This window comes from Seriola aureovittata, chromosome 12 (assembly GCF_021018895.1).
Source record: "Seriola aureovittata isolate HTS-2021-v1 ecotype China chromosome 12, ASM2101889v1, whole genome shotgun sequence".
In the NCBI taxonomy this organism is placed as follows: domain Eukaryota; kingdom Metazoa; phylum Chordata; class Actinopteri; order Carangiformes; family Carangidae; genus Seriola; species Seriola aureovittata.
This window is the reverse complement of record NC_079375.1, coordinates 14,715,784-14,730,783: the sequence shown is the minus strand read 5'-3', so window position 1 is coordinate 14,730,783 and position 15,000 is coordinate 14,715,784. Positions and strand designations below refer to the sequence as shown.

Here is a 15,000-nt window from a genome sequence, read left to right as displayed (position 1 = left end):
CAGCATTGACTCAACTGTGGTGTAATGACTTTTTCTCAGACAGATGAGCAGACAATGAGCTCCACCTGTCAGCTCCCAGCTGATTAACTCTGCAGGCCTGCCACACAATTGACTCCTAACGATGAGAGGCAGCGTTCTCAGAAAAACTAAACACCATCAGTCATGTATAAAGCCTGCGTCTCAGCCACAGATGCTCCTGTTGCAGGTTTGGTCAGTGTGTAGTTACTAACACCATGATGGAGCTTTTCAAGTGTCTGTTTGGTGTAGTGGTGGTGGTGGTTGTGGTTTCAGTTTGTGATGTTACTGCCCAGCATTACTGGACGATGCCTCTGCAGAAACATCAACCTCCTCTTCCTTCCCAGCCGCCTCAGCAACGGTTGAAGGTTCCTCCACCTTCAGTTCCCTTTGATAAATGTCAGGTGGCGGAGACTGAGAAGATACAGTGCGGGACTCGAGATATCACAGCCGAGCAGTGTGAAAACATAAACTGCTGCTTTGATGGGCGGCAGTGCTACTACGGGAAAGCAGGTATCTGTGCTCTCTAGCGTAGCTTCTAGTGCCTCTTACAAACACTACATGGTGAGTAATGGAAAAAAAAAAAAAAAAATGAACTACTGCAACACCCACTCTTCTCACCCAGTGACTGTGCAGTGTACCAGGGATGGCCAGTTTGTGGTGGTCGTGGCTCGAGATGCCACTATGCCCCACATAGATGTGGATTCAGTCAGCCTGCTGGAGACAAACAACCCCTCCTGTACCCCAGCTGGTGTCACCGCTGCCTTTGCCATCTTTCAGTTCCCTGTGACTGCATGTGGTACTACAATCAAGGTGGGTGGTGAAGTCTTTAGATTATTTTTGATATTTTATCATGTTTGGTTGTGACAGTAATTTCCTTGTAAAATTTTTGCTTGACAATTGTTCTGTCTATAAATATCAGTGGTGAGTCTGTCAATGTTCCTGCAGCCAAAATTAAATCTTCAGTTTCTTTGACAAACAGTCCAAAACTTGGAGGTATTCAATTTAAAAATAAAACTGGACTTGGACCTCTATTTCATGTCATACCCCTCTCTATATCTGTCTTCATTGTAACCTGTTTAATGCAAAACAACAAAACACTTTGATGAAATAGATCATAGTTTTTCCATTTCAGAATATGAAAATGCAGGATACTTGGCATTTTTCCTTGGTTTTTATTTATTTATATAAACAGAACAAATCTATATTTAATGTGCAACTGTTTCAACATTTCCTCCTCCTGCAGGAGGAAGAGGGGTATGTGGTGTATGAGAACCACATGTCTTCCTCATATGAAGTGGGAATTGGCCCAAGAGGATCAATCACCAGGGACAGTCATTTTGAGTGAGTTCACATAAAATCAATCAGCCTCTTTGGTTTTTGTGACCCACTTGAGGTTTCCTAAGATGGTAAAATCCCCCCCCCCCCCCAAACAGGTTATTGTTCCAGTGTAGATACTCGGGCACAGCAGTGGAGGCTCTCGTCTTGGAGGTGAACGCTCTTCCTCCCCCAGTGCCAGTCGCTGCTGCAGGACCCCTCAGGGTGGAGCTCAGACTGGGCAACGGACAGTGTCTCTCAAAGGGATGTGTGGAAGGTGAGTGGCACAAGAGCTTTGATAACGATACCAGCTAATGCATAATTCTGTCTTGGTAAAACTGAGCGCTTCTGATTCCAGAAGAGGTAGCGTACAGCTCCTTCTACACTCGAGAAGACTATCCTGTCACTAAAGTGCTGAGGGAACCTGTGCATGTCGAGGTGCGACTCCTGGAGAGGTCTGATCCAAACATCGTCTTGAACCTGGAGCACTGCTGGGCCACATCCACCCCCAATCCTCACAGTTTGCCACAATGGGACCTTCTGGTTGATGGGTATGATGAAACATATGGATTTAATAACTGAAATTGTACTTCTTTGAGCAACTTTTTGTTTCTGTGGTTTAACATGATGTTGTTGCCTACAGATGTCCCTACCACGATGACCGTTACACAACCACAGTAGTGCCTGTGGATGGCTCCTCTGGGCTTCAGTATCCATCACACCACAAACGTTTCATCATCAAAATGTTCACATTTGTGGATCAAAACACCTTTACTACTCAACAGGACACGGTACAATTTAGCTCAAACACTAGTTTCAATAACTGAAATGTACTTGTAGTTTCCTTCATTTAATGTGCAACTTGCATGGTGTGTTTTTTTTTCTTCCAGGTGTTCATCCACTGTGCTACTGCAGTGTGTTACCCCAGCAGCACAAACTCTTGTGCACAGCCATGCCACCGGCAACGTGAGTAGCTCCTTATGGCTGCAACTATAAAAATTGTGACTTCAGTTAAATACAGCTGCTTCAGCCATATCATCTCATTTGGAGGATGAGACGGTATTGGCTAAGCAGATCAGTTATCTGCAGATTCCCTGAGTTATCTAGAGGGGAAAGCTGAATCCATGCATCACTAAAAGTTCAATGTTTGGCATTTTTTTGCACAAATGACTTGAGCAATTATCAAAACAGATGTGTCTCTAAAGCACTATTGTAAAACTAAAGAAATCCACAGTAACAGTTGCAATTTCCCTTCTTCCCTTTCAGGGAGAGCAGTGGCTGCAGTGAGGAAAGCTTCCTCAAACCAGAGGGCTGTGGTCTCAAGTGGAGAGGTGATCCTGACAGAGGAGAGGACTACGTCTGCTCCCGACACCAAATCGAACAGATGACTGTCCATATCTGGCCATGCATTTTAATAAAAAGCTTGTACTAAAAACTGGCGCATGTCTGAAATTCTTCTTGAAGGTCACTAGTGCTACATTTTTGCTGAGCTAGATTTTTATTCAGAGGCATGTGTTGTAATGTAACCCCTTACTGATTTCTGCTGAGGAATCAAGGTTGCATTTGCAACTGGATACTCAGTAAAATTTATACTGAAATCTGTAAACGGGCACAATGAGGAAGGTATTTGTACATCCTAGTGAGCTGAGAAGTGTTTGTAGCTGAGAAAAGGAAGTGTGGTGCCAAAACACTGATCTTTCTAGCACGCCACATTAAGATTGGTATCATGACGACTCCAGTCTCGCTGCTTGTCTCCTTCATGTTCTCCCTCTCAGTCTTTATTTTTTGATAACAGTCCCTCTAGGTTTCTGTGTATGCTACAACTTGCAGCATCTCTCCTCCACTGCTCTGCGCACCACCTCCCTTTTTTGTCCCACTCAACTCCTCCATCCCCCTCCTTCATTGAGATGGGCATCACGACTCCTCCAGACTCGCTGTTTCTGCTCGCATGAACAGGAGGTGCAGAGGGAAAGCAGAGCAGCTGCATAGGTTCGATTCTGACTGATGAGCAAAAAAGACCATCCAGGCTGTCGGCGGGCTCATCCCCCTCCAACGTAACCTCCAACCTGCTGGGAAGCATTTACCCAAGATGCAGCTATACATCACATTCAGACAACAGTTCTGCCTCATAAACCACACAGCAAAATCTGAGAGGGATCAGCCAATAAGTGTGAGCTGACACACTAACAGCTGCTGCACGGATATGCATAAACATGTCAGGAGTGAAATGTAAACAGATTTTGCCACTGGTTAAAAATGCTGTCAATTAAAGCAATCTGATGGCTGCAGAGGGGATTGTGTGGAATACTAAAGGATCAGTGAATAAAAATTAAACTAGTTGGAGTGGAAATAATACCACACACAAACTATGCTAAGGCTATGGACTCTACTGGTTCACATTTTTCTAGGTCCATCTTTAACAACACTAGCATTTCCATATGTTCATTGAAACGGTTATTGCTCACTGCAAATGATCCTCCTGTGCATACTTGACCTGAAGAAAAACCTTCCTAAAAATAACTCCAATGTGAGGACTAGTTTTATCCCCCATCTCTTGCAGTGAAATCACATCAGGAAGAAGTCTTTTCACAGCCAGAATGAACGGGAGAAACGATCAGTGACCATTGACTATTTCACTGTACATATGAACATGCTATTGTTTTTAAGATAAGCCTTGAAAACGTGATCTTTTCCTGTATATATCCTTTGTAATTGAAACAAACTTACTTTTCCAGTGCTGTTTGACTTTGCGACGCAAAGACAACACAACCTTCACACCAGGGTGGTCAGTATAATTTCTAAAACTCAGTAAGGCATTCAAATGTGCAATAATGTCATTGTGCAATTACTATTCTTAATGAAACCTTAATTTGTTTTTTAAAGATTATTTTTGAGAAAGCGACATGGGAAGAAAATGGAGTTCAACATGCAACAATGGTCTGCAGCCAAAACTGAACTGAGGAAATTATAAATCACTTTTCTGATTCAAATAGTTTTCTTCAATTTAGTTCAAAGATTCATTGTCACTGACTATACAGTCTGTTCACTTATTTTCTAAGATAGGCGATGACATCACCTTTAGACCTGTAAGTCACCTGTAAGTGAATGTATATTCATACCGCCATGGCATTTATCAGCTCCTCTGACTACTCCATTCGGTACAGTCTGTTGTCTGTTCGAGGTGTTACGTTGAGTTCATGATAGTCACATCCTGTGTGACTGTGTTTTAGCATAGTCAGTTCAGTTTAAAGATGCGGTTTTAAAGATGAATTTGTACATTTACTTAACACCACTACAGGACACCCTGTACTCTCAGTTTAACAAATGAAACTGCCAAAGACTGTACAAAAAACAATTTTGCACACAAGGGAAAAAGCAAAGAAAACCCCTCAAATTACTCAAGTTTGGAGGTGAGTCCTACTTTTTCTTCATCCAAAGAGAATCATTAGGGCTGTGTTAGTATTTCCTAAATTCTCGTGTCTGTCAACTTCTGAAGATTTTGGCCAATGAAACATTGCACTGATGGTTTTCCTCTTTGGTAACTAGTCACTACACTGGTAAATGAACCTATTGACAGCTATGCTGAATTTCAACTTTCCTTCTGAATCGTTATGTGTTGGCAAACAAATTTTCAGGCGCCCACACATACAGTATAGACACATACAAACCCACAACCAGCACCAGACAAACTCTCACTAGGAATATAAACAGGGCCTGTTAGTGTTTCTTTCTTGGGCCTGTGTGAAAGCAATCACTGGCCATCTGGAGCAGAGCCCCCTGGGAGAGCAGCAGGTGGGACCCTGTGGGTTAAATGAGCTGTTGTTTGTAACCAGTTTAACTCCCACATAACCAACTTCTGTATCTACATTAGTCAGTTTACCTCCCACATCACAACCCTTTAAACCAGTTCAACTCCTGCCTCCCACTGGTTATGCCTCCATGCCGGCGACAGCCAGGGCCGGAGGCATTTTGTTTTCGGGTTGTCTGTACATACGTCCATCCGTCCATACATATGTCCACCTGTATATATGTCTGTCTGTCCCATTCTTGTGAACGCGATATCTTAGCAACACCCTGAGGGAATTTATTCAAATTTGGCACAAACATTTACTTGGAGTCAAGGATGAACTGATTAGATTTTGTTGGTCAAAGGTCAAGGTCACTATGACCTCACAGAACATGTAGGGTCGGGACAAAAATGACATTTCATATCCAAAGGGTCAAAGGTCAACTTCGCTGTGACATCACAATGTTCTGCAAAAGCACTTTTGGCCATTATTCAATGCTGTGACTCAGGAAGAGGAGATTGTGACCATATTTCCTGCAACTTGACTGGTTGGCGATCCTGCAGTTACAGAGCTTTTTAGCTGAAAACAGCTGCTTGCCATGGCTGTGAATGAAACCACGAGGGCTGTGAGAGTGAACAAAACAGTAAAGTAGTGGCCAGACAGCTAAACAATGAGCTGAAAATGGCTATAAAGCTCCGTAAAGCCGATGGAAGCTGCAGATTCAGGTAAAAATTCTCTGTAGGCTCACCAATACGAGCAACCCGCAGTTAGTTACAAGTTGATTTTTCAACTGTAAAATATATATTGCTCCCAAGTATGTACTCACAAGGGATACGCTTTCATTTACCAGCTGCCCAAATGCAACTTGCATTTCACCCTGCAGCAGTGCTTAGTGTGCGGGATCACCCACCGACTTTTTCACAAGAAGAGAGGGCCTCATGTCCACCAACTTTCTTCTGCGTAAGACCCCCCACTTTACTGCTACATCACTCGCTTTGCCACCTTTCTAAGTCAGACCATGTGCAAGCCTAGCACAACAGATGAGATAAAACGTTCTCTATTATTCAGCAAATCCCAAAGCACGGCATGGATAATGTATTCATTGTGATGAGACAGGAAGGACAAATATTTGACACTCTAATGAAGAGGGCTCGAACATCTAAAACTTTCATCTTTTCTGCTTTTTATTAATACATATTTATAAGAGGATTTTAATCTCTTTTTTTTTTTTTGTTTTGTAGCGTATGAGAGTTAAGGGACCCATCGCTGCAGAGAGAACGATGGATGTTTTAGACCCTTAAACTCCTACATACTGTTGTAGCAGTGTGATTACTTAAATGCATGCTGAGTTTGTATTGAGGAGACCAGGGGAATAACAGGAGGACTAAAGCATTCGGGCTAATCTCAGCCCTGTAGCCTCCAGGGGCAAGATTGAAAATTGAATTAGATGAGGAAGTGACAAATTTGACTCATCCCGCTCGCTACATTTGCATTAATATGGGTAGCGGAGGCTGCTTTTACAGTTACCTATGAGTCAGAACTCACACGCACACACACTGACAGTGAAGTAAACATGAAAGCCCTTCAAACTGTCGAACAGACCTAGGCAAACATGTGAAACAGAGACAACTGAAAACACACCAGCACACACTCCGATCATATTAGTAGAAAGTGATGTCAGTGAGACTGAAGGATAAAGCAAAGAGAGTGACATCTTGTAAGAAAAAGACTTGAGGGGGAAGCGGGTTGTTCCGTGTACATCCTGACAATCATCCGTGGAGATTACGTTTGCATGAGGTTTAAAGTGAACAGGAAAACAAGACAGTAAAAGACACACTGAAAGATCTGATTATGGTTGTGTAAACATACTGGCGCTGTTTAACTGTGCTGGACTGCAGCTGAAAATTAGCCAGCTGGCTAACACTGGTACGTTTACAGTAATGTTGCATTTTACAGAGAGGTGTTATTTAGCCTACACCTCTCACTTCAATAGCAGCATAAACTACATCCTCCCAAATGATCACACAGTTGAATTAACACCTCTCTGAAACTGTCTGAACACATGCAGCCATTATAGCCTTCATGAAGGGAGGATTTATTCCAGGACTCTTATAACAGACTGAATTACTTTGGGTAGCCTAATAAACTGCTATGTGTTGCACTTTTATCCACAGTGCCACTCATTCACCCATTCACATACACAAACAACTATTTTGATAATCAGCTCCAGTGGTTCAAGCTTGTCAAATGACACAATTTGCTGCTTTTCTTTGTCTTATATGACAGTAAATATATCAACAGTTAATATTAACTTTGGCTTTTGGAACATTGATTGGACAAAGCAAGAAATTTAAAGCTCTGGGAGGTTGTGAGGATCATTTCTCGTTATTTTCTGACATTTTGTTGACTATATTTTATGATTTTTTTTAATTTTTATCAATGAATCAAGAAAATAATACACAGATTAATATCAATAATGAAAATAATAGTTGTAGCCCTAGTTGACACCTATAACCACTAGTTGTAGGATAGTAGGATTTTACATACAAAACAGAACAAGAATTAAAAATTTCTATGATGAACTTTTATAAAATAAACCCACAGTACATATAGTAGTTTAAATTAGCTCCAAGATGCTGTTTACATGTTAATGCATCAATAAAATTAATATAAGCCACTAACAATAGGATAAAAATAAAATATGTAAGACTTTTTAGAGAGCCATTCTGCATAATGAATTATTTTACTATTGCTACTTTTACTTAAGTAAAGGATCTCATTACTTCTTCTAGCACTGTTTATATCACAATACCACCTATTCATTCTGGGTTGTCGACTAATGTTTGTTATTACAAATTATTGGGCCCTGCATGCTCTAAAGGGTTTTATAACAGAGTGTACAAGTATATTACATTTTTAAATGGCTGTTTTGCCATTTTGATAAATGATACTCTTCGGTTCACAAGCACACCCTATACAGTACAATGAGCGTAATCTATTTTAAGAGTCAAATGAATTGAGACAAATTTCTTCTGTCTGCAGTCTCTGCAGTGGTCTGTTCAGTGGTGTGCAGGTAACAGCGCTATTTGGAAGTGACAGGACCTGAAATGGACTCAAGCCAGCCACTGTGTGGGAGAATGGACAGAATGCTGACGATGAGGAACTAGACCCCCCTGAAGAGACAGCACTTTTGTTTGTGTGTGTGTGTGTGTGTGCGTGCGTCCATGTGTGCGACAGTGACAGAGGGAGAGAAAGATGCTGAGATACTAGATATATATGCTATTCAAATTCCATTTGAATATCTGTGTTTTCTTCCTAAAGCACAAGGAAAGTTCTCATGATATCTGCACCAAATGGCAATGAGAGGTTTGATTTCAAGACCCAGGAAACGTGATGGAAGTAAACTGCAAACAGCATGCTCATATTTACCAACCAACTGGTCTGTGACACACGCAGCAGATCTCACACTGCTAAGTCCAGTTTTCTGTGGACAGAGTGCTTGCTCGCTGCTGTTCAGGAGACCAGTGCATTAGTCTTAGTACTGTATGTACAACTGTAGCCATCGTACATAGTAAAATGCATGCACTAGTATTGATTATGTAGAATTAAAAATTATTTAGACAGATATTTTGAATTTTCAGTGGTTGGGATTATTCCATAATCAATATATGACTTTTAATTGAGCAAACAAGTGTCAAATATTGTCTCCCTGAAGGACAAACAGCATCTTCTCTTCTCCTGCACCACTGTATACATATTTTACATAAAAATGTTGCAGTAGCGCAGCTTTAAATATTTGTCAACCACCGTCATATGGACAGAGATGAGGGAGCGTGAGAATTGGATCCTCTCAGTGGTGTGTCTTTGTAGACAGTGCAGCAGGTTGCTCTGACACAAACACATTGATGCATACATCCAGAGAGACCAGCAGCAGCATGTGTACTGTATATCATTTCTGCTGTGCTGCAGTGCCCAGTGCCGGGGGTGGGAGGTGGGTTGAGGGGGTGGCAGCTTTTCCTCTTCAGGTGGATCATGACTTTGTTCCCTGCAGCAGCCAAACCCCTCAAGCCCCCTTGCTGCTGGAAGGACAGGAGCATGCTGTCTCTAACATCTGCTCCGACAGAGACTCACCACACATTCATTTAGGCGCATATGTGTAGGCAGGTACGAATGCGTAGGTGCAGCACATACCCACCTACACACACATATACATACACACCAAATAATCTAAATGAACATGCAAGACCTATGGAGCAAACCTGCCCACACTGAACAGAGAAAACACATACATACACGCGAACCCTATGACACATCCAGACCTCCCACACCTCTGAAAAAAAAAGCTTTTGAAAAGGCTTCAGATGGAGGGCTGCAACACTTTGACACCAAGTCACCACAACACCGTCTGTCTCCGTCTCTTTTCTTTGCAGCCTCTGACCTGCCTCTTCTCCAAGTTACCTGCTCCATCTCTCCATCCCACGAGACGCCGGGGAGGCAGGCAGCCTGCTCCCTGCTACGCCAGCATGCACTAAACCTGACAGCGGTTGTGGAAGCCAGTGACCCGTACACGGGCAGCTTTCTGACAGCTTTCCAACTGTCCTTCCCTGCTCACAGGATCTCTCCTGCATCTCCACACAGGGCAGAGAAAACAATGGCTGCTGCATAAGACCTGAGTTCATTCACACTGCTTTGAAATGAAAATCTTAATGGTTAAAAATAGATTGTTTATTCTATTTACTCTTCCCTTGGGATAATGAGTTCAGAGATGTTAGTGAGATTTGTGAAAAGCTTTCTAATCTCCAAGCAATTGTGCAGCAATTGAAAATACAGCATCACTGGACAATATATGATGGATATCATTTACATATGAAATAATTGATATCTTTAGGGGTTGATTTTCCACAGAAGGGAATGCAGTCATGGCCATTTAAAATGTAATTGCATCAATTATTCAGTTGTTAACTCATTCATATGACACTCATTCATACACTAAATGTACTGGGTATCATAACCCAGTACATTTTATCTTAATGGACTCTCACAGCAATGCTCTCTGATTGTAAAACTCCAACACCAACAGCAGCCATAAATTAAAGGGTTATTTTTGTTCCATTGTCTCAGAAAACACTACAGTCTATCAGCTGCTGATCCTGTAAAAAGATTGTTGCCAGAAATGTATAAATACTGGAGGGAAATGGCATTTTTAGCACAATAGCTATGAATGAGGAGATGACATTTCTGTGTCGCTTCTTCCTGGGGAAGTTATCAGACAGATCTCTATTTTTCTCTATCACCTCCATGTCATCTGCTCAGTCCTGCAGTGTTTCTGTGCTGCCAAAATCCAAGCAAACTAATGACTGAATCTTGCTGATGGCAAACAATAAAACACAGAGGATCCTTTTGTCAACATTAAGATCCAATTTTAGACTGCAGCTACACCTGCAAGGAACTCTGTGAGCCTTCACTTATCTCATTTTATTTATTTTTTTGGTTAATATCTATCTCTACATGTCATTCAGTTTTCCAAAAGGAAAACATGGATGCTTTGTTTCACCTGAGGGGAGGTTTTTGACAAATAGTGCTGCCACTTCGTAGTTAGAAAGTATCAGCACACAGACTGCAAAATCGCTTACTTGTGCAGAAGCAGAAGCAGAAACACACACACACACACGCGCACACACACATCTATTTTTGGGTAATGGACTGGTATGTATGGAATGAATGAAAAAGCCATTGATCTGATGGTCAGAGGAGAGGGAGGGGGCAGACAGCACGTTCCAATCCTCAGAGACGCCGACTGCCATTTTACATTACTATTGATCTTTACACTGAGACACACAGCACAGCATCGATCCTCACACCAACAAGAGCAGAAAAACACCTCTGTATCACTTGGGCCCAACACAGGTGCATGGACAGACTGTCCGACAGATCGTGCACATGTGAAAATACACACATGCATGGACACAGAAATAAGAGAGAGAAAAGGCAGACAGGAGATGAGAGACAACTGCAGTCACAGACACACAGATCAGGGGTGGAAGGACACTTTAATCCACTGTTTGCCTGACTGGCTATCTGTCCCTTTATCTGAATATAGATATCAGGGATATCAGTAAAGTGCTCAAGGGTATCACTGTCAGTCCTGCTATGACATGAGTGGGGAAAACTGGTGCATGAGGCAATTAATATTCTGAAACACTCCACTTTTAGTTCGTAAGTAGAGGGGGCCGCTCTCGCAAACAGGAAGGGCTGAGGAGCAGATGACAGAGGAATAGATGAGGGGGCATAAGGAGAAACAAGATCTGCAGGAGAAATAGAGGAGATAAGGAACGACACAGGACGTGAGCGAAATACATTAGAGATCGGTAAGCAGAGTGAGGCTCTAATCTTATATTTCTAGGGATATTAACATTTCAATAATAACCCAGTATAGCCGTACATGAAGTGATCAGAGATAGCCCTACGTGTTTCTTCAAGCCGAGCAAATTAATCTGACATGGTATAATTTTGAGGTGAAATCTGAATTGATGAGAATTTACTACGAGGGTGCAGGTGGAGGCTGAGAGTGATGCAACACCTGTGGATCAAGGTGAATGAGATGAGTGCATGGGGGGGGGGGGGGGGGGGGGGGTACTGAATAACAGCAGCTAGAGGGAGAGCAGACCAAAAGACCCTAAAAATCAGCCGATAAATACTCATTTTGTTTGGAATTTATCTATAGGAATATTCAATACTGAAGCTGCACAGTCTCCTGCTGTCCTCAGACAGGACACAGCTGAGCAAGCAGCAGCTGTAGCTCCATCCTCCGGCCACACTAGCATCTATGAAACCCCCCCACCCCTAAACATGACTGGAAACATCGTTTACGGCCTCATCCGAAACTCACCAAAGTTTGCTGATACTGAAGCGTCCGGTTTTCTGCCTTGTCCTTCACCATTGCCGCAATATCCTCATTAAAACCCACAATCCGAGACTCTGAGGAGTGCGAGTCGCCCCGCTAATTAATCTGCGGAGGAGGACTCTGCGCGGCCGCCTGCCATCACATGTGCAGTGTGTAACAGGTTTCTTATCATAAGCCCTCCTGCATGATGCAAAGCGTCGCCGCCGTGTGTGTCAGCGTGTGTGTGCGTGTGTGTGTGCGTGTGCCAGATGAGAGTATAGCTGGCTGTCGCCTCGCAGCAGCGCTGGCGCGGTTTGACTGCAAAACACCGCCTCCCTCCTCCACCCTCACTGTGCTACTGTCTCTCTCTCTGGAGTTACTGGACTTGATGATGTTCAAGATTTTTTTTTTTTTGTGCTTTGGTGCGGAGGCGTATGCAGGTGCAGGTATAATAAAGGACTGCGAAAATTATGATGTAGAGAATATGCTTTTTTTTTAATATAAATATACTTGTCCTTTGCTTTGAGTCATCACTGGATTGATCAAGTGTGATGAGTAATTCAGGAGGGTGAGGCTTGTGGTGGCCTGAGATTTATAGCTCCATCAATGTCATGAAGATATCTTTACAATAACCCCTTAAGTGCCTAAATGAATAAAGAAAGGTGCCTGTGCTCCCATTAGTGACTTTATGATTGCCTTATTCCGCTGATGTAAGACATCTTCTGCTGCCATCCTTCACACAGGATGTTAAATGTTGGCTAATGTATGAATACACTGAACTTTCTAAATAAGCCATTGCCCCACACGTTTTTTCTCAGCTGTTTCGACTATAAACACCTCTTTATCTCCTGCATTAAGTTATTAGCTCCCTCATTAATGGTAGCTATAGCTTCTTTAAGGGTTAAACTATATGTCTGATAATGGCTCTTTTACTTCATTACTGTATTTAAGAGGATAAGTAGCTCCAAGTCTAAGTTGCTCCAGTGTTTTGTACAATCAGTTTAGGCTATATGTCATAGATTTGATTTCTGATTATCTTTCCAAATTTCACTGCACTATTTTCTGTCTTCCTTTGTAGTTGTGTGTTCTTAAGAGGCACTCCAACAATTTAGTATTACACTATCATAAAGATGAGGGTGAGGAGAATGGTGAAACTGAAGCAGTGTTGGAAACCAAAATTTCAGTTTTTTGTATTGGTCAAACTCCAAAAACTGGATCCTATTCTGGTCACTGAGACTCAGCAGACTACTCTCTGTCTGTCTGTCTTTTTCTCAGACTTTAGAGAGCTCCTTCTAAGGCCACAGAATTCATGCAACTGTTTTCACGGGCTGTGTAGTACGCCCCATGACAAATAAACTGAACTTCACGTGTAAAATGCGCAATACCCATTTGAATTCTAAATCTTGTCATGCTGATGAAATCTGAACCAGAATGACGGTGACAACTCTTAAACTCTTTAAAGCATGAAGGCAATAAGCACCCAGGGCCTTGAGAGGAATATGCGAGTAATTATTGAATGATGACCACTGATTTCTATTGGCTGCTGAAAATCTCCATGGAGATCATTTTGCAGTGAAGTGTCATGCTCATGATCACAACAGCAGTCACTTCGAGTATATGTATACTTTTCAGGGGAGCTTGCATTCAACACTAAACGCTCACACTTTAAAGTTTGTTACACTCTCATAGCATTTTGTTTCCGCAGATGACACATGTAATATAATACTGTGAGCTCATCTCTCTGGGCTTTCACTAAAGGCTTTTCGTGGGTGCTACTCACCGGCAGTGAAATCTATTGCGCTGAAAGATGTGGTGCCAAGTGAGACTCACACCTGAAAGATAACCACTGTTCCAAGGATTCACTGCTGTTTTGTCAGGCGCCAAACATCCATCGTGTTTGCCAATATGCCTGCAGTTGGATGGAAAATTCAGGGGGTTTAAATTTTCAGGTGTTCAGGACTTTCTTGGACCAAAGCAAATGGCCAGTTCATCACATCGGTATGAAACTGTGCCACAAAAACAGCAGGTCACTAATGAATTCAAACTTTAAAGTGACAGTATCACATTAAACAATTTAACTGGTCACAGGCCAACGTACATTTGAATATCAAAGTAACTGATCTTTTACAGGTTAAAAGACTTAATTCCTCTGGGAGGGAGTCAATGACTTGCTGACAGATAAAACAGTCCTGCACAAGACTGCAGCTGATTGGCTGTTGGCAAGGCAACCGGTTCAAAGCGCTGGACCACAGGCACCAGAGTGAACCAGGACCTCTGAGACCACTGCGGGATTTCACCCAAAAACACACTCTCACACAAACACACACTTTCACAAATCTCATTACTCATGCTCTTCAGGTTCATATGCACCTTAGGCCCACAGCTTGTCATCACATCAAATCCCTCTTTCGTAAGTGAGAGTAAGAGTGTCATCGCCTTCATTTTATCAGGGAGCTGGCAGCCACACACAGGCAGAGGTACGGTGGCCCCGGCAGCAGAGGAACTGGGTGCTCTGCAGCCCCGAGCACCAGCACACTGACCCACATCTCTCCATCTCCACAGGATTCTTTAGATATACACCATCCACCTCTGCATGGATGGCAGTGTGGTACCAGCATACAAGAGGAAAAACAACATGTCTCCTGTCCAGTTTGTGTCAGTGAAGAGAAAGAGGTCTTCCTTTCTTAAGAGAGCTCAGTGTCCACATGATGAGAAATCATGAGACCTTAATAGACCTTTAATGGTTAGGTAATGGTAGGAATTAAGTGAAGGTTTGGTTTAGTTTAATGTCATTCTAAATTGTGTGCCATTCTAGGGAAAGTTATTTCTTATCATGGGCCTAAAAGTAAAAGTAAAAAAAAAAAGTCATCTGACATACTTGGCATATATGTGTGCATTTTCTCAAACATACATACATAGCTACTACAAGGACCTTGAGTCCTTGATGTGCAACACTAAGATGTCCAACCACCTGTGCTCTTTTCTGTTTTGTGTGGC

At 42.4% G+C, this 15,000-nt stretch overlaps 2 protein-coding genes across 8 annotated transcripts in view; one reads left to right on the top strand and one right to left on the bottom strand.

Annotated features, from left to right (window-relative positions):
• Nucleotides 1–15,000, bottom strand: part of clcn2a (chloride channel, voltage-sensitive 2a) — a 41,642-nt gene that overhangs the window by 25,540 nt on the left and 1,102 nt on the right. For 4 of the 6 annotated variants that reach the window (XM_056390720.1, XM_056390721.1, XM_056390723.1 and 1 more), the window contains exon 1: nucleotides 12,010–12,773. The exons of 1 other annotated variant lie outside the window; for it this stretch is intronic. In XM_056390720.1, the coding sequence (XP_056246695.1) occupies nucleotides 12,010–12,060 (51 nt within the window). In that variant the 5' untranslated portion in view covers nucleotides 12,061–12,773. Of the gene's footprint in view, nucleotides 1–12,009; nucleotides 12,775–15,000 lie in introns of those variants that run through there. One more of the 6 variants, XM_056390726.1, reaches the window with a different exon arrangement.
• LOC130178464 (zona pellucida sperm-binding protein 4-like) lies at nucleotides 193–2,765 on the top strand. Of its 2 annotated transcripts, none has more exons than XM_056390730.1 (8): nucleotides 193–528; nucleotides 641–828; nucleotides 1,262–1,359; nucleotides 1,452–1,609; nucleotides 1,694–1,883; nucleotides 1,976–2,123; nucleotides 2,223–2,298; nucleotides 2,599–2,765. In XM_056390730.1, the coding sequence occupies exons 1-8, from the start codon at nucleotides 234–236 to the stop codon at nucleotides 2,718–2,720; spliced, it is 1,275 nt and encodes a 424-aa protein (XP_056246705.1). In that variant the 5' UTR covers nucleotides 193–233; the 3' UTR covers nucleotides 2,721–2,765. The 2 variants fall into 2 exon arrangements, with proteins under 2 accessions (XP_056246705.1, XP_056246704.1); XM_056390729.1 differs by having other exon boundaries at nucleotides 194–528; nucleotides 1,691–1,883.